Below are 15,042 nucleotides of genomic sequence, written 5' to 3' on the forward strand. Positions count from 1 at the left end.
GGAATAAGAAGAGAAACAACTACAGCAGCCCAGTTAAGTTCTCTTCTCACCTTGCTTCATGTCTAAACGCCGAAGAGAGGAATTCCTTGTCGGGCCATCCTTTGGCGCGATCTCTTGCAGATTAGGCAAACTCAATCCCATTCGCCTGCTCATCATGTACTGAGGATTAAACCTTCTTGAAATTACTTTTTCCATGGTTGGCCTCCTTGGGCTGAGTACTGAAGTTAACCTACAGATAACAACATCATATATATATATATATATATATATATATATATATATATATATATATACACAAACACACACACACACACAGCATCCAGCAAACTTTCCGCCCTTGCGGCAGCTGCGTTTCACAAACCCAAAGGCAGTTACCAACCCGTATTATTATTTGATGAAGTGGGCCAAGGGATTTCAAAGATTATTTTAAATCATGCTTCTGTAGCAAAACTTCCCCAAAAATAAAGGAAAAAAAGCCATGTGTTCGGTGGAGTAGAAAAGGGGTCTTTTGCCATGCAGCCGCTATATAAATAGTGAAAAGGCTTCTTCACCTGTCTATCTCAGCTTCAGTGCTCAGCTCTAGGCGAGCAAAGGCATCCATCCTTCTGTTAAGGCGAGCTTTAAGGAAAAAGTGAAACATATAGGTTTCCAGCACCTGCAAAGCGTAACAGGAAAGCGACATTATTATCTTGACATATTTAAAGGGCTAGCTATTCACTGACATGAAACGTCCCCGAAGGGTCCCCTTAAAGCTGGACTTGTATGTCTGCACACTTACAATTAGTGCTTCACACCAGAAGTTCACCTGTTGTGTTTTTCAGGGCAAAACACGGTTTTGTGAGGGGAAGGGGAGTAGCATTTACCGTACCTAAGAAACTTCCCAATGCTCTGACCGAAAGCCCAGAGGTAGCATTATTATCAATTTATGATGGGGTAGTAGGTTCACAGGCCATGAAGGACTCGCTCACAAATTTATTGACAAGCTGCGCAAATCTTTATAGCTAGGAAGTGGAAGGGGCGAGCAGAATATAAAATGGAAGAATGGTGCAAAGAGGTGTGGGATATAGCTATTAATTATAAATTAACATGTGCCGTTAAGGTAAGATGGGGAATATGGTGTTTGTAGAATTTGTACTGTTAAAACGGAATGGGGTCAAACCATCGCAGGAGGTGTTGGAATTTTGGGAGGTTGGATAGTTACAACGGAATGGTATTGTGGGGTGGTGGGGTGCACATTTTTGTTCTTATTTATTTATGATTATTAGTTTGTAAAAATACAAATAAAAAGAAATAAGAAAAGAAACTTCCAAATGCTGCGTTCGTTTTTCTTTTTGCTCTTTTTTCCCCTTTTTACTTTTTGCTCTTAATCACACCCATTGCTTCTCCAAGCTGCCGCTGCAACTTTTTAACAACAACAACAACAACAACAACAACAACAGGATCTTCTCCCTGGGAGCAGTCATGTGCTCAAACTCAGGGATCAGGGCCACAGAGTGAACTGCATAATGGTGCTCAATGATAAATTTAGTCAGAGCTCGCTAAGTATGGACCTTGCTGAGGGATGAGGTGCCAAACAAGGCAGTATGGCCCTCTGTCTCAAGGGGGGGGAACGACCACATTTTAAACAAATAGTTTAACATATATATATATATGCAGCTTTCAAATCTCCTTCCTGGGGAGAGCATTCCACAAGTGGGAAGCCAGTGCAGAAAGGGCCCGGTTCTCGTGCTGCCACCCTCCAGACCTCTCACAGAGGAGGCACACAAAGAAGGGCCTCAGATGATGATCACAGGGTCTGGGTGGGTTCATGTGAGGAGAAGCCGCTATTGCGGTCACATAGAGCAAATTGCAAAAGTTCAACCAGGACGTGACAACAGCCAGATTTGCCTCCTCCAAGAAGAGGCGAAGCTGGCACGCTGGCCAAAATTGTGGAAAAGCAACACAGACACGTGATTGTAAAAAGGCAGAGCTGTTGCCCTCTTTCGATGCAACGGCTGAAAAACTGAAAGGGGGGGATTCCTTCTTTTCTAATTCTGTTTATTCTCTATGTGCCTTTTTAGCAGCATTCATCCACTAGGTGGCATGGTATCAACATGGGATATTGGCTTCACAACGGTTGCAGTTGCCTGAATTTCGTCACGGGAACAATTTCACTTCAGGGATGTTGACGAGACACCCTGAAAACTCTTGTTATCCATTTCCAAAACAACCCTGGTGGCTTATGTTCAATGGATGACCAGGACCTATGGAGTTGAGGGATGGGGGAAAGGTGGTGGCGGGGGGGGGGCATTTGGATCGGACACAAGCTCCAAAGAGGCCCCTCAAATTTGGACCCTTGTTAAAATTATTGGCATTGGGTAAGTTTCACAACTTGTCCGTATGCACTTGAGACCAAAATGTGACAATCTCACAGCTTAGAACGGCATGTTTAAACAAATAACTGATACAGATTTAGTCATGTTAAAAGAGATTTAACTGATACAGATTTAGTCATGCTTGAGTTTTTGTTCTCGTGTTATTCCAAACCTAGCCTCCCCCACTCCCTTCAGAATCAGGGGCAGAAAGACTGGAGATCTCCCCTCTTGTTTTATATTTATGGTCTTTCATTTCCCCACATTCTCCTCACAACAAACCTGTGGGGTAGATATTTAGGGCCAAACCCAGTGTTTGGCCCAAGATCTTGCAGTGAACTTCATGGCTGCGTGGTCTCCCGGATCCTAGACCAAGTAATATCCCACCACATTATTTCATAATCTGGGAATTGGCCTAAAAGTGAATATACTGGGTGAGGGAAATGATCTTTTTCCATAGGTCTGGAAGGCTGAGGAAGTGCCTATTATCAGTTGTGGGTGGCAGCTTTTAACAGTCCACTAACACTGCCTAGGGTGAATTTGTGGGGCGTTCTGAGCCCGACAAATTCACCCTACCAGGTCCAGGGTCCACCAGCTACCACTGAGGTATTCATGGCAGTTTCCTGGTCCTTGGCAACAGATGCCATAGTCCAGGCTCTTCCAGGGCAGAAGAAGGAATCAGGGAGCTGACCTTTCCAGTGATTTTAGTCAAGGTTCTCCCATTACAGAAGCAGCTTTGTCATGCTGGCCACATGCGGACAAACGCCGGCTCCCTTGGCCTATAGAGCGAGATGAGCGCCGCAACCCCAGAGTCGGACACGACTGGACCTGATGGTCAGGGGCCCCTTTTCCTTTACCTTTTTATGCCAAAAGATGAAATCCTTCTTTCAACCGAGCTGCACAGGTAAGACCAAAGGAATGAATAAACAGCTAGAAGCTAAATGGCTTTAAAAACAACAACATTGAATTCATGTACTTCCCATAAAAGAACACTTGTGAAGGAAAGCTACAGGCCACATCTAAAATACCTGAATTCTTTAAAACTCTACTTATAATATTGAGTGACAAAATGATACAAATCAGTTCTGAAGATTTACCTTTTTGTAAAACTGCTGGTCACACACTGCTCTCGTTTTCATAAATTCTTCACTATTAAATACTCTGTGCTCATAATTCAGATGATCTTTCACCTCCCTATTAGTAAAACAAAATCATCAAAATCAATAATGAATAAAGGCCCTTATTAATTGTGCCCATTTCTTTAGGTGGAATCATTAAACCCACCCACCCCCTTAATTCTATTGTAATCTGCAAGCCTTCAGCAACACATCTAATACAGCACAGAGCATCCACCACATATAAATGACACGGGGGGAAGGCATGTGTCATGGAAGTGTACAAGCTAGGGGTGGAGAAGGAATTTGTCTGGGCCACTTTTCACAGAATCATAGAAGTGTAGACCTGGGAGGGATCCTGTGGGTCATCTAGCCCAACCCCCTGCAATATAAGAATCTTTTTGCCTGACTTGGGACTTGAACCCACAACCCTGAGATTAAAAGTCTCCTGCTGTACTGACTGAGCTATCTCAGGGAACCAAACTGGCCCGACACTCCCTAACTTGCTTGTGGATCAGAACACAGCTCCCAATCGGACAGCACGCTTCGACATATTTTGAAATGCATTTCGGGGCGCAGAACATGCACACACAAAAAGGTTTAGGAAACTGATACACATGAAGGATCATTCTTGTGCATAATAGCTGAAGCCAATGACTGGTGTTCTGCAAATCAGTCTAACCCCTTTCTGCCCTAGTGGCTATTACAGCAAGATGGTCTGCAAGCAATACCTTATTGTTAATTATTGCAAACACACATATCCTGATTCGCAAGCAACAAACGCTTCACATTTGTATTTTTCTTGGTCCTGGGTTCTGGCGCATAAAGCAGTAGAAGAAAGGAAAGACACTACTGGAAAAGAAGAACAAAGGGAAAGTTGGAAGAAAAGGACGAAACAAAAATCTCATGCCCATTGACAGAATGTTGACTGGCTTTAGCACTGTAACACTTTACCTCTTCATATAAAGCAGTGGCTCAAATATTTATAAACGCAGCAATCATTCCCCTTGAGTATTGGTACGCCTGTCTATGGTGCTAGGGGTACCAATTATGTGCAGTGAATTAATATTGCAGTTTTGAAAAAGACATCCCTAGCGTTTTTCCCCCAGGTTCCAAATTCTAATTCTGTTCGCTCTCTTTTAAAAAAAAAAAAAGCAACCACAATGATGCTCAACTGTTATTATGACCTTGGGTAGACGCAACATTTATTGATCTCTTTTCACACCGACTCATCTTCTTCCACCGAAACTCCGCTAACTTTTCAGCAGTGACCACAGGGCAGAATCGTGTCTGCACTGAAGTGACCATTAAAAACAACTCAAGCGCATTTCTAGTTCTCATTGGAAGCAAGCTATGGTCAGCAGCCTTTGCAACCCCATAGTTAATCCTGGAAGGGGGGGGGAACTGAGCAGAAGGGAGAACACAAACTTGTAGGGTGCTCTCATTTATTTTAACCACGGTTAAAATTAGCAAGGCATCAGGAAATGTCACAGCTGCATGGGTACAAAGGAAAATGTCAAATGAGTGCCAAAATCCAGGTGGACCGTTAACCTTATTTAGGCACAGTCAACTCCCCCCCCCCCCCCGAGCAGATGGGGGGGACAGGGGGGAGGGAGTCCTGCTACATGAATAGACCTCATTCCGTGCACACATCAACTTAATTGAAGCCCATCCAGTAGGTCTATTCAAAGTAAAACTTATTTGAATTCCACCCACCCTCAATCGCCACATTACAATGATTTAACACAGAGTCAACAGCCAAAACATCCCAGTAGTGATGTATGGAAGTGAGAGCTGGACCATAAAGAAGGCTGATCGCCGAAGAATTGATGCTTTTGAATTATGGTGCTGGAAGAGACTCTTGAGAGTCCCATGGACTGCAAGAAGATCAAACCTATCCATTCTGAAGGAAATCAGCCCTGAGTGCTCCCTGGAAGGACAGATCGTGAAGCTGAGGCTCCAATACTTTGGCCACCTCATGAGAAGAGAAGAATCCTTGGAAAAGACCCTGATGTTGGGAAAGATTGAGGGCACTAGGAGAAGGGGACGACAGAGGACAAGATGGTTGGACAGTGTTCTCGAAGCTACGAACATGAGTTTGACCAAACTACGGGAGGCAGTGCAAGACAGGAGTGCCTGGCGTGCTATGGTCCATGGGGTCATGAAGAGTCGGACACGACTAAACGACTAAACAACAACAACAACAGCCAAAAACCCACTTGAAAGCTCAGCATAAAATGGTCCTTGGCTCCAAGCATGTAATCCCTTTCTCTTAACAATGATTCTGTCCTCAAGACTAAGTCCTGGAAGCCTGGGGGGCTTCATTACTCACTGAATTGTTTGCAGTGGCCCCCCTCCAACCAGCTGCAAGTCTGATGAGTAATGTGATGCACTTTCCAGCCAGGCAGGCAGTGTAAAAGTACATCTAACGTAATTTAGAGTAATTAACATTCACTATGAACTTCAAAGGAGCCCTGATGCATCAGAATGGAAGCCCATTTAGTCCAGCATCTTGCTCTCACAACAGCCAACCATCTTCTTTCTTCTTTGGCGATCCCTCGTAGCTGAGTAAGACTGTCTTCCATAAACATGGTTTTAACAATCAGTCCATAAATGACTGTGGAGGCCAATTCTGGATCCACACGTCCTTCCACAGTGGGGACATAGATTTCCAGGTCGGAGTTGATTACGGTGAGTGTTTGCCAAGCATGCCTTCCACTTAGCCCGTTTCTCCCTTGCGTCCTGAGTCCGTGTGTCTTCAAAGCCCACCTTTGGTAAAGGCTGTTCTCCAATTGGAGCGCTCGCAGGCAAGTGTTTCCCAATTGTTGGTGTTTATACTACATTTTTTTTAGATTTGCCTTGAGAAAATCTTTAAACCTCTTTTGTTGACCACCAGCATTAAGCTTTCCATTTTTAAGTTCAGAATAGAGTAGTTGCTTTGGAAGACAATCATCAGGCATCTGCACAACATGACCAGTCCAACGAAGTTGATGTTTGAAGAATCATTGTTTTAACACTGGTGATCTTTGCTTCTTCCAGTACACTGGCATTAGTTCGCCTGTCTTCCCAAGTGTCTTCCCAATTTCCGGAGACACCATTGATGGAATCGTTCGAGAAGTTGAAGATGGTGTTTATAAGTGGTCCAAGTTTCACAAGCATACAGTAAGGTTGGTAGTACAATAGCTTTGTAAACAAGTATTTGGGTTTCCCTGCGAATGTCCCGGTCCTCAAACACTCTGCACTTCTATCAGGAGAAAGCCGCAGTCGCAGAGCTCAAGCGATGCTGGATTTCGGCATCAAGGTTGGCCCTTGTGGAAAGATAACTGCTGGAGCCATCCCTATGCCCAGGAGAAACACTGCCATAACTGAGCATCAGATTCAATACCTCATTTACTCCTTCACTGAATCAAGGGACTCTTCATTTTAGTGCAGAAGAGAGCAGCAGAAACTCAGAGAAAGAGAGAGAAAAAGAGAGAGATAAAGTGCTAATGCATAGAGTTCCAGGATCATGTACTGCATGAGGGTTATTTCAACACCTACCTAAAAATATTGACTATTAACTGCAGAGTAATCTGCTGAATTTCAGAATTCAGCCTCTGCTGCCAAATCCTCCTTCGCAACTGAACTTCACCAAGGTCTGCGCAGGAAGCAAGGTGGGAGAGCTCCAGGTCGTAGTGCAGCTGAAGATTTTCAACCCTGCGGGAGGGAAAAGAACACGTAACTCCCTAAAATTTGAAGCGTTTGGGGGGGTGTATTTTTAGGCTTTCCCCAAATGTCAGTACTTGACCCCTCCACAAACTGGGAAAGTGGTTCCCTGCCAGAAGGTGGAGAATTTGGGGTTTCCCCACCCAACACTCAAACTTGAAAAACCAATTTGATTTAAATCAAATCCACCCTGGTGAGGGGTGAGGGGAGTCTGAGGATACCACTCCCCATTCAAGAGAGATGTGTGTGGGTGTGTGTGTGCCAGGACAGGTATCATCTCAAGAGTCAAAAACTCACGCAGCCTCAATGATAACCCCAGGGATGTGGGAAGGGGAGAAGCAGAGTGGAATGGCTTCAAGGCAATCCAAGGGCCTTAAGCTATGCCTATCTCGACAAGCAATCAGACTTAAGAGAGAATTTGGAGTATATATGGTGGGATTTTCTCAACCAGTCAAGTGTCAGTACGCAAGAGAAAATGGGATTAGGTGTATTATGGAAGACAAACTCTTTATCATACTGGATCAGAATTTTGCCGTTCAAAGTTTTTGTTTATTTCAGAAAATCCATCGACAGTCTCTGTGTGTATATTCGGGTGAATGGCATAACTTAATTAACGCATACCTCTTGCCACCATTCAGGCGCCCTGTTGCCCCCCCCCCAGGTCCTCCAATCCACTGAAGGAATCCATATTTCTAATCCCACTGGATGAATATAACTTCAGCCCCCGCACAACTCACTACCTCACACCGCTTCAGCAAGCAGGAGAATGAGCAGGTACACAAAATCGCACCGTGTGTCTTTGCCAAATAATTTCATTTTTTCATCCTTAGCATTTATTTCTACCTTGCTATGAAGATGTTTGCCGCCTCCAGTGGGATATCTGGAATTTCAGACTCCTCTTCCGATGACTGGGATTGCGCGATATCGCCATTATCGATGTTAACTAGAATTAAGTCATCGGCTTCCTTTTTATTTAAGATACAGACAGGTTCATCATTTAAAACAATATCAATTAAGCAGTAAGAAGCATTGCAAAATGCTAGCTATGACACTATTAACAATGGAATAACTGAATACCACCCATAAAATGCAATTAAAATTAAGTTTTACTCAATAGTAGAACTATTAAAATTAATGAACCTGATTTTTTAAACCTCACAATAATTTCATAATTACCTGTGTATGCATTTCTAATAGTACAACCAAATCTGTATTTTTTTATATAACTGTAGAAACTACTCTGAAAATTTATTATTCCAAAAATGAAACCTTCATCTTCATAATATTAAGATTATACCAGCAAGAATGAGTCTTTCTGTAAAAAAAAAAAAACTTACTGACTAGTGATTTAAATCAATTTGATTTAAATCAAATCCACCCTGTCACAGAGCAATAATTTATGAACAAAAAGCATTGATCTTGCCTGTGGATAAAATATTAGAACGCAGTTCAAACCAAGGGGAGGAGATCAGTGGTTGGGCACACACTTTGCATGCAAAAAGTCTTGGTTCAATGTCCAGCAACTACAGGAGACGCCCCTGTCTGAAACCCCAAAGAACCACTGCCAGTCAGTGTAGACAGCACTGAGCTAGATGGAGCAAATGTCTGGCTCAGCACAAGGCAGCTTCCTGTGTTTCCATCCAGTCCATCTCAGCCTCGCTGGGGAGCTGCTCGGACAGGTGCGGAAATATCCTACACATTCCAAAAAGACTGAAGAGTCCTTTCAGATGTGAAGACTGACAACGGGAGCCAATTCTTTAGAACACGGCCACAACCCTATAAAACAGGAAATGAGCTATCTCTCAGGGTTCCCTGGAAGATGAACCAGCATTTATAATCCCCTGTGAAAGGTTCTGACCTGAGACTGCACTGGTGGGGGCAGCAATTATGAAAAATGTCAGGGGATTTACACAGCAATCATGGCAATAGCAGCGCAAGCGAGAGGCCAGCATTCAGGAGGTAGGGGCAGCGGCAGAGAAGTTCATCCTTTGCCACTCGGTTGGTTATCTGGGGTTGCAGCTACAGCACAGCTAAGAAGCAGATTAAATGGGTTCACTACATACATGAGGAATATTATTAACTGCGTAATCTCTTCAAAAGGGCCCAGTTATCTATAATACCATGTGTTCGTATAAACCATTTTCCATTTTAATTCATATTAGTTCACAGATTACGTTGATCAGACAAGCCATTTTAGACACATCTAGTCTCCCAAGGTTTACACCCTAGAGCATGGGTAGGCAGACTAGGGCCGGGGAACCAGATCTGGCCCAATCGTCTTCTAAATCCGGACTGCAGATGGTCCGGCAATCCGCGTGTTTTTAGATGAGTAAAATGTGTCCTTTTAATGAGGGTGAAAGAGGAGAGTGCAAAATATGGTCTGAAGCTCAACATCAAAAAAAACAAAATCATGGCCACTGGTCCCATCACCTCCTGGCAAATAGAAGGGGAAGAAATGGAGGCAGTGAGAGATTTTACTTTCCTGGGCTCCTTGATCACTGCAGATGGTGACAGCAGTCACAAAATTAAAAGATGTCTGCTTCTCGGGAGAAAAGCAATGACAAACCTAGACAACATCTTTAAAAGCAGAGACGTCACCTTGCCTACAAAGGTCCGTATAGTTAAAGCTATGGTTTTCCCAGTAGTAATGTATGGAAGTGAGAGCTGGACCATGAAGAAGGCTGATCGCCAAAGAATTGATGCTTTTGAATTATGTTGCTGGAGGAGACTCTTGAGAGTCCCATGGACTGTAAGAAGATCAAACCTCTCCATTCTGAAGGAAAACAGCCCTGAGTGCTCCCTGGAAGGACAGATCGTGAAGCTGAGGCTCCAATACTTTGGCCACCTCATGAGAAGAGAAGACTCCCTAGAAAAGACCCTGATGTTGGGAAAGATTGAGGGCACTAGGAGAAGGGGACAACAGAGGACGAAATGGTTGGACAGTGTTCTCGAAGCTACGAACATGAGTTTGACCAAACTGCGGGAGGCAGTGCAAGACAGGAGTGCCTAGCGTGCTATGGTCCATGGGGTCACGAAGAGTCGGACACGACTAAATGACTAAACAACAACAAAATGTGTCCTTTTATTTAAAATGCATCTCTGGGTTATTTGTGGGCCCTGCCTGGTGTTTTTACATAAGTAGAATGTGTGCTTTTATTTAAAAGGCATCTCTGGGTTATTTGTGAATCACAGGAATTACAGTGGTACCTCGGGTTAAGAACTTAATTTGTTCCGGAGGACTGTTCTTAACCTGAGGTACCACTTTAGCTAATGGGGCCTTCCGCTGCTGCTGGGCCGCCGCCGTGCGATTTCTGTTCTCATCCTGAAGCAAAGTTCTTAACCCAAGGTACTATTTCTGGGTTAGCAGAGTCTGTAACCTGAAGCGTCTGCAACCTGAATCGTCTGCAACCTGAGGTACCACTGTAGTTCTTTCCCCCCCAAAAAATATAGTCTGGCCCCTCAGAAGGTCTGAGGGACGGTTGACCGCCCCCCTGCTGAAAAAGTCTGCTGACCCCTGGCCTAGAGCAGGCATGTCCAAAGTCCGTTGGGGGGGGGCTAATCCGGCCCGCCAGTCAGTTTAATCCGGCCCCCACAGGCAGCTTCTTCCCGTGGTTCTAAAAACGGTCAACAACTTTGGGGTAAAATCCTTTTTAAAAAGGTCAACAGCCCTCAGGCATGTTCACTTCATCAAATCTGGCCCTCTTTGGAAAAAAGTTTGGACACCCCTGCCCCAGAGCCTATTTTCATTCTGATCCCATACATAATAGACATGTGACAAACTTCTAGAGAACAACAACTTTGTGAGTGCAAGAGAAATAAACGTACAGAAATCGTTCGACTGTATTGAGGCGTTTCTGTTATTTTATCTGTTTTTAAGCTGCACTGGGAAACATTTTTGAAGGGCAAGGTATAAATACTTTAAACAGGAAAGCCAGGCAGAGGCTTCACACCATCAGACCATTTATCTATCAACAGCAGTATTGTCAACACTGGCTGGCAGCATCTCTCCAGGGTTTCAGGCAGAGGTCTCTCTCCCAGTCCTTCCTGGAGACGTCGACGGTTGAAGTTGGGACCCTCTGCATGCAAAGCAGAGGTCCCACCATTGAGGCAGAGCCCTTCCTCAGTTAAGCGCTGCTAAGTAATAAATAAATCGAACTTCAATAAACAATTGAACTTAGCAGCAATTAACTGTGGCTGGATTGCCCATGCTCAAACACCCCTATCTAAAGGAGACACAGGTACGCCTCATTTATGGAGGATATTGTACAACTTTCAGGCAACAAATACACAGGCAACTCCCATTTTAGGTGACACCGTTAGGTGTGCATGATATGCACACAGCAGCATACCTGGAAGTGAGCTGGAAAAGTCATAAAGACATCACTGGAACGTCACTAAAAGGGTGGAATGGGGGTAGAAAAAGAGGTTCACAGGCTTTTTCAATGGTTTTCCGATCCCATGCAAGTGGGCAATGACCCAGAACGCAACCCCAGCACAAATGGGGAGTTGCCTGTACCTCTGAATGGATTTTACATCCTATAGGTGAGAGCCGAGAAGCAGAACTGGAAATGACCCATGGCTGACCTTGCAAACCTCTCCAAAGTGATCAATGTGGCATCCCATGAGGAAGGATGTAGGGGCCATGACAAAATCCAACATCTGACGAGACAGAATGGGTACAAAAGTGTGCTGCCACTGAATAGGGTGGATGTACATCATGAAGCATTCAGATATGAGCGTCAGCAATGCCCAGTCAGAGGAAAATAAAACAATCTTCCGCTCTGTTAAAATGCAGGTTATGATCTGGAAAGGGAGGGAAAATAGGCCACCATAAATTCCATATAGGGAGAGCTTCAGCGTAACAGCACCTTATCATTTATTTAACAAATTTTAAATGCTTGGCATACTTTACAAAAGTCATCTCAGTAGCTCTTATTACATCCCATCTAGCAGAAAGATGGAAGGAGAATTGAACTGGCAACATTCCTCTGACTTCTTACTCTCACGGCCACTACGAGCATTCAGTATTTACGGCGACCCTGTCAATGCCCTGGTCTCGCTATGGAAAGGCGGGTGAGACTTTGCCTGGTTATAGGGATCGCTGTGTTCCTGTTGTTAAAAGTATGGGCTGTCTTCTCCCATGCTCCCTGCCAGAGGCCCGTTTCACTCATTCAGAACAAGGGCATTAGGCTGAAATTACTTACAAAGTAATTCTGTGCAACTCCCACAAACTATACACGGATCTAGTTTCCACCTGCTTAAAACAAGACAGCCATGCTATACCTGTAACACCTGTTCTGGTTTGAAGCATAGGAAGGGAAGGTGTAGATCCAGATCGATAAGCGGGCTGTCAGGATCCTCCTGAGATGGAAATATTACCTGGAGAGGCTTCATATTAAATATCTAGGAGGAACAACAGAGGTGGGTGTTCAGCTAGTTTATGTGTCGTAACCACAAACTGCAACTACAATTTATTTTACAAACAAAAACAGTGAAAACGGGCCTAAGAAGACTGGTTTTGCATGCAGAACACTCACAGATCTGCAGCATTATAGCACATTTCTTTGTCCAAATGAACAAGCTTTTGTGTTTGTCTTGCTCTACTACAGGAAGGGACTAAACAAAGCAACTGGAGAAATTGACAATAGATTAAACTTATCTGACATCTACCGTGATAATGAGCCGTCTAGTCTAATCCCTTTCTGAGCAAGGAAAAGTTAATTCATGGGAGAGGGGGTGGGAAGAGAAAAGAACGGTTGCATTACTGAGCGGATGACCCGCAAAGACAAATGCAAATTCCGGTGTTACATAAGATGAGATTTAGTTAATAACTCCTGTAGAACTTATATTCATTGTTTATTATTATTTCAAGCACAATCATGAGCAGTTGCAATACAAGGTAGGGCACTAAAACACAAACAGGGAACTTTCATTAAATTGCATCACTCAGTGACAGGTTCTCACATAGACTAAAGGTCCTAGGGGAGACTACAGAACTGTTCTGCATTCTCATGATTGCCAAATACTGGAATAACCCCTGAAAATTGTTGTGATCAGATACCTATTGACAAAGGCTCAAACCAGACCCTAGGCAGACTCCGGACAAAGAGAGAGAATGAGGATTGAATGCAAACTCCTACAGTCTGCACTGGAAAAAAAAACACAACCAGAAATGCACATTGATATTCGATGAATTATTATGTCATGCCCTGCAAAATGAGGATAACCTCCATTATTCCTCCCTACCATACCTAAAAATCCCAGCATGGGCAGAAAAACATTGCAGTCCTAAAAGCAGAGTAGAAATAGAGATCCTAAAAGACAGGGAACACCCAAAACAGAAATGTGTAGGACAGGAACAGAATCTGAATCTTCAAACATGGATTACTGCCAAATACTGTAGCAGTAAAGAAGCAGGACGGGCAATTTTCAGCGGGAAAAGCAGCAGATACCGTGTTTCCCCTTTTTAACGACTTTTCCCCCTAAAAAAAACACACAGGGTGGCTTACTTTCGGTGGAAGGCCTTATTTTTTTATTACTGGTACGGTTTTTATGGCTCAGGGTGCTGGCTCAGGGCGCTGCTGGGCTCTCTTGAGTGCTCGGCGCTGCAGCAGCCACCGGTTCCGGGTGGCGGGGCGGCAGGCGTCCTTGGCCGGGCCAGGCGGAGGCCGCTGGCTCAGGCGCTCTGCCCACCGCTGCAGGGCGCTCCAAGCTCCTTGGCCGGGCCAGGCAAGGAAGAAGCAGTGAGCCCAGCGGTGGCGGCAAGCACGGAAGCAGCAGGGACGGCGGTGGACGAGAAGGCAGAGCGCGGGGATGCAGCCAGCAAGGCGGGAGCGCGATCAGCTGTTAAGCGGAGCTCTTGGAGCGCCGCTTCACAGCTGATCGCGCTCCTGCAGTGCCGGCCACATGGAGTGACTCTGTGAGTGGAGATGCCTGTGGGGGTTGGTTTCCGCGGCGCGGAAGTATGGCTTATTTTCGGGGTATGTCTTATATTTCTCAAATGCTTAAAAACCCTGCCATGGCTTACTTTATGACTACATATTTATAAAGGGGGAACAGGGTAGGGAGTGCTAAAGCATTCCCTCACCCACCCTCATTTCCCCCCTGCAGGCCCTCCCTCCCCTACAGTCAATATAACATGGGAGGGAGAGAGGGAATGCAGAGGGGAGATGCTTCCATCGTCTCTCCACTGAAACTCCACTGCCCCATATTATTGCTAATGACAGGGGTGACCTGCATTTGCAGACACAAGCCTGCTGCTGTCTCGTGTCAAGGCACCTTCATCGTGTAATTTTCTTGATCTGCTCAGTCTCCGATGACTGAGCTATGCATTCTAGGACATGCCCCCCCCTTCATTCTGTTGACTGTAATCTGTTTTAACTGATTCCAAAAGTGTTGTTTTTTTTTATTGCTGTAAGCCACCCTGTGTCAGTGGCTCCTGGCTGGTTGCCCAGGAAAGTATAAAGACAAGGGGAAGTTTCTTACCGTCCTTTTTCATTTCAGTCTTTACAGAGAGAGGCTATGGAACCCAGGCTGTTGGATAATGGTGTTGTCCCGAGTGAATCTCCATCCCCCCGTCTCTCCCACTTCCTCAGTCGCCATCATTATCTCCTCTACAGGTGCTTCTACATGCCCTCTGTCTTCAAGCTCTTTGCTCTCCTACTTTTAAGGCATAGCTGCCAAGTTATCCCTTTTTTAAAGGGATTTTCCCTTATGCTGAATAGGCTTCCTCACGAGAAAAGGGAAAACTTGGTAGCTATGTTTTAAGGCTCGCCGGGTTCTGGGAGATGGAGGGTCTGGAATGCTCTCTAATAACGTGTCAGCTAGGTACTGCTCTGGCTCTCCCATGATTTCCCAGTTTCCCCCCTCAT

The 15,042-nt window shown here is 44.8% G+C and overlaps 1 protein-coding gene across 5 annotated transcripts in view; it reads right to left on the reverse strand.

Moving 5' to 3' along the window:
- Positions 1 to 15,042, reverse strand: part of DENND3 (DENN domain containing 3) — a 41,941-nt gene that overhangs the window by 16,463 nt on the left and 10,436 nt on the right. For all 5 annotated transcript variants that reach the window (XM_060277573.1, XM_060277574.1, XM_035125223.2 and 2 more), the window contains 7 exons: positions 12,455 to 12,574; positions 11,756 to 11,974; positions 8,015 to 8,136; positions 7,007 to 7,162; positions 3,449 to 3,545; positions 552 to 655; positions 51 to 229 (listed from right to left, as the gene is read on the reverse strand). In XM_060277573.1, the coding sequence (XP_060133556.1) occupies positions 51 to 229; positions 552 to 655; positions 3,449 to 3,545; positions 7,007 to 7,162; positions 8,015 to 8,136; positions 11,756 to 11,974; positions 12,455 to 12,574 (997 nt within the window). The remainder of the gene's footprint in view (positions 1 to 50; positions 230 to 551; positions 656 to 3,448; positions 3,546 to 7,006; positions 7,163 to 8,014; positions 8,137 to 11,755; positions 11,975 to 12,454; positions 12,575 to 15,042) is intronic.

This window comes from Zootoca vivipara, chromosome 8 (assembly GCF_963506605.1).
Source record: "Zootoca vivipara chromosome 8, rZooViv1.1, whole genome shotgun sequence".
In the NCBI taxonomy this organism is placed as follows: Eukaryota; Metazoa; Chordata; class Lepidosauria; order Squamata; family Lacertidae; genus Zootoca; species Zootoca vivipara.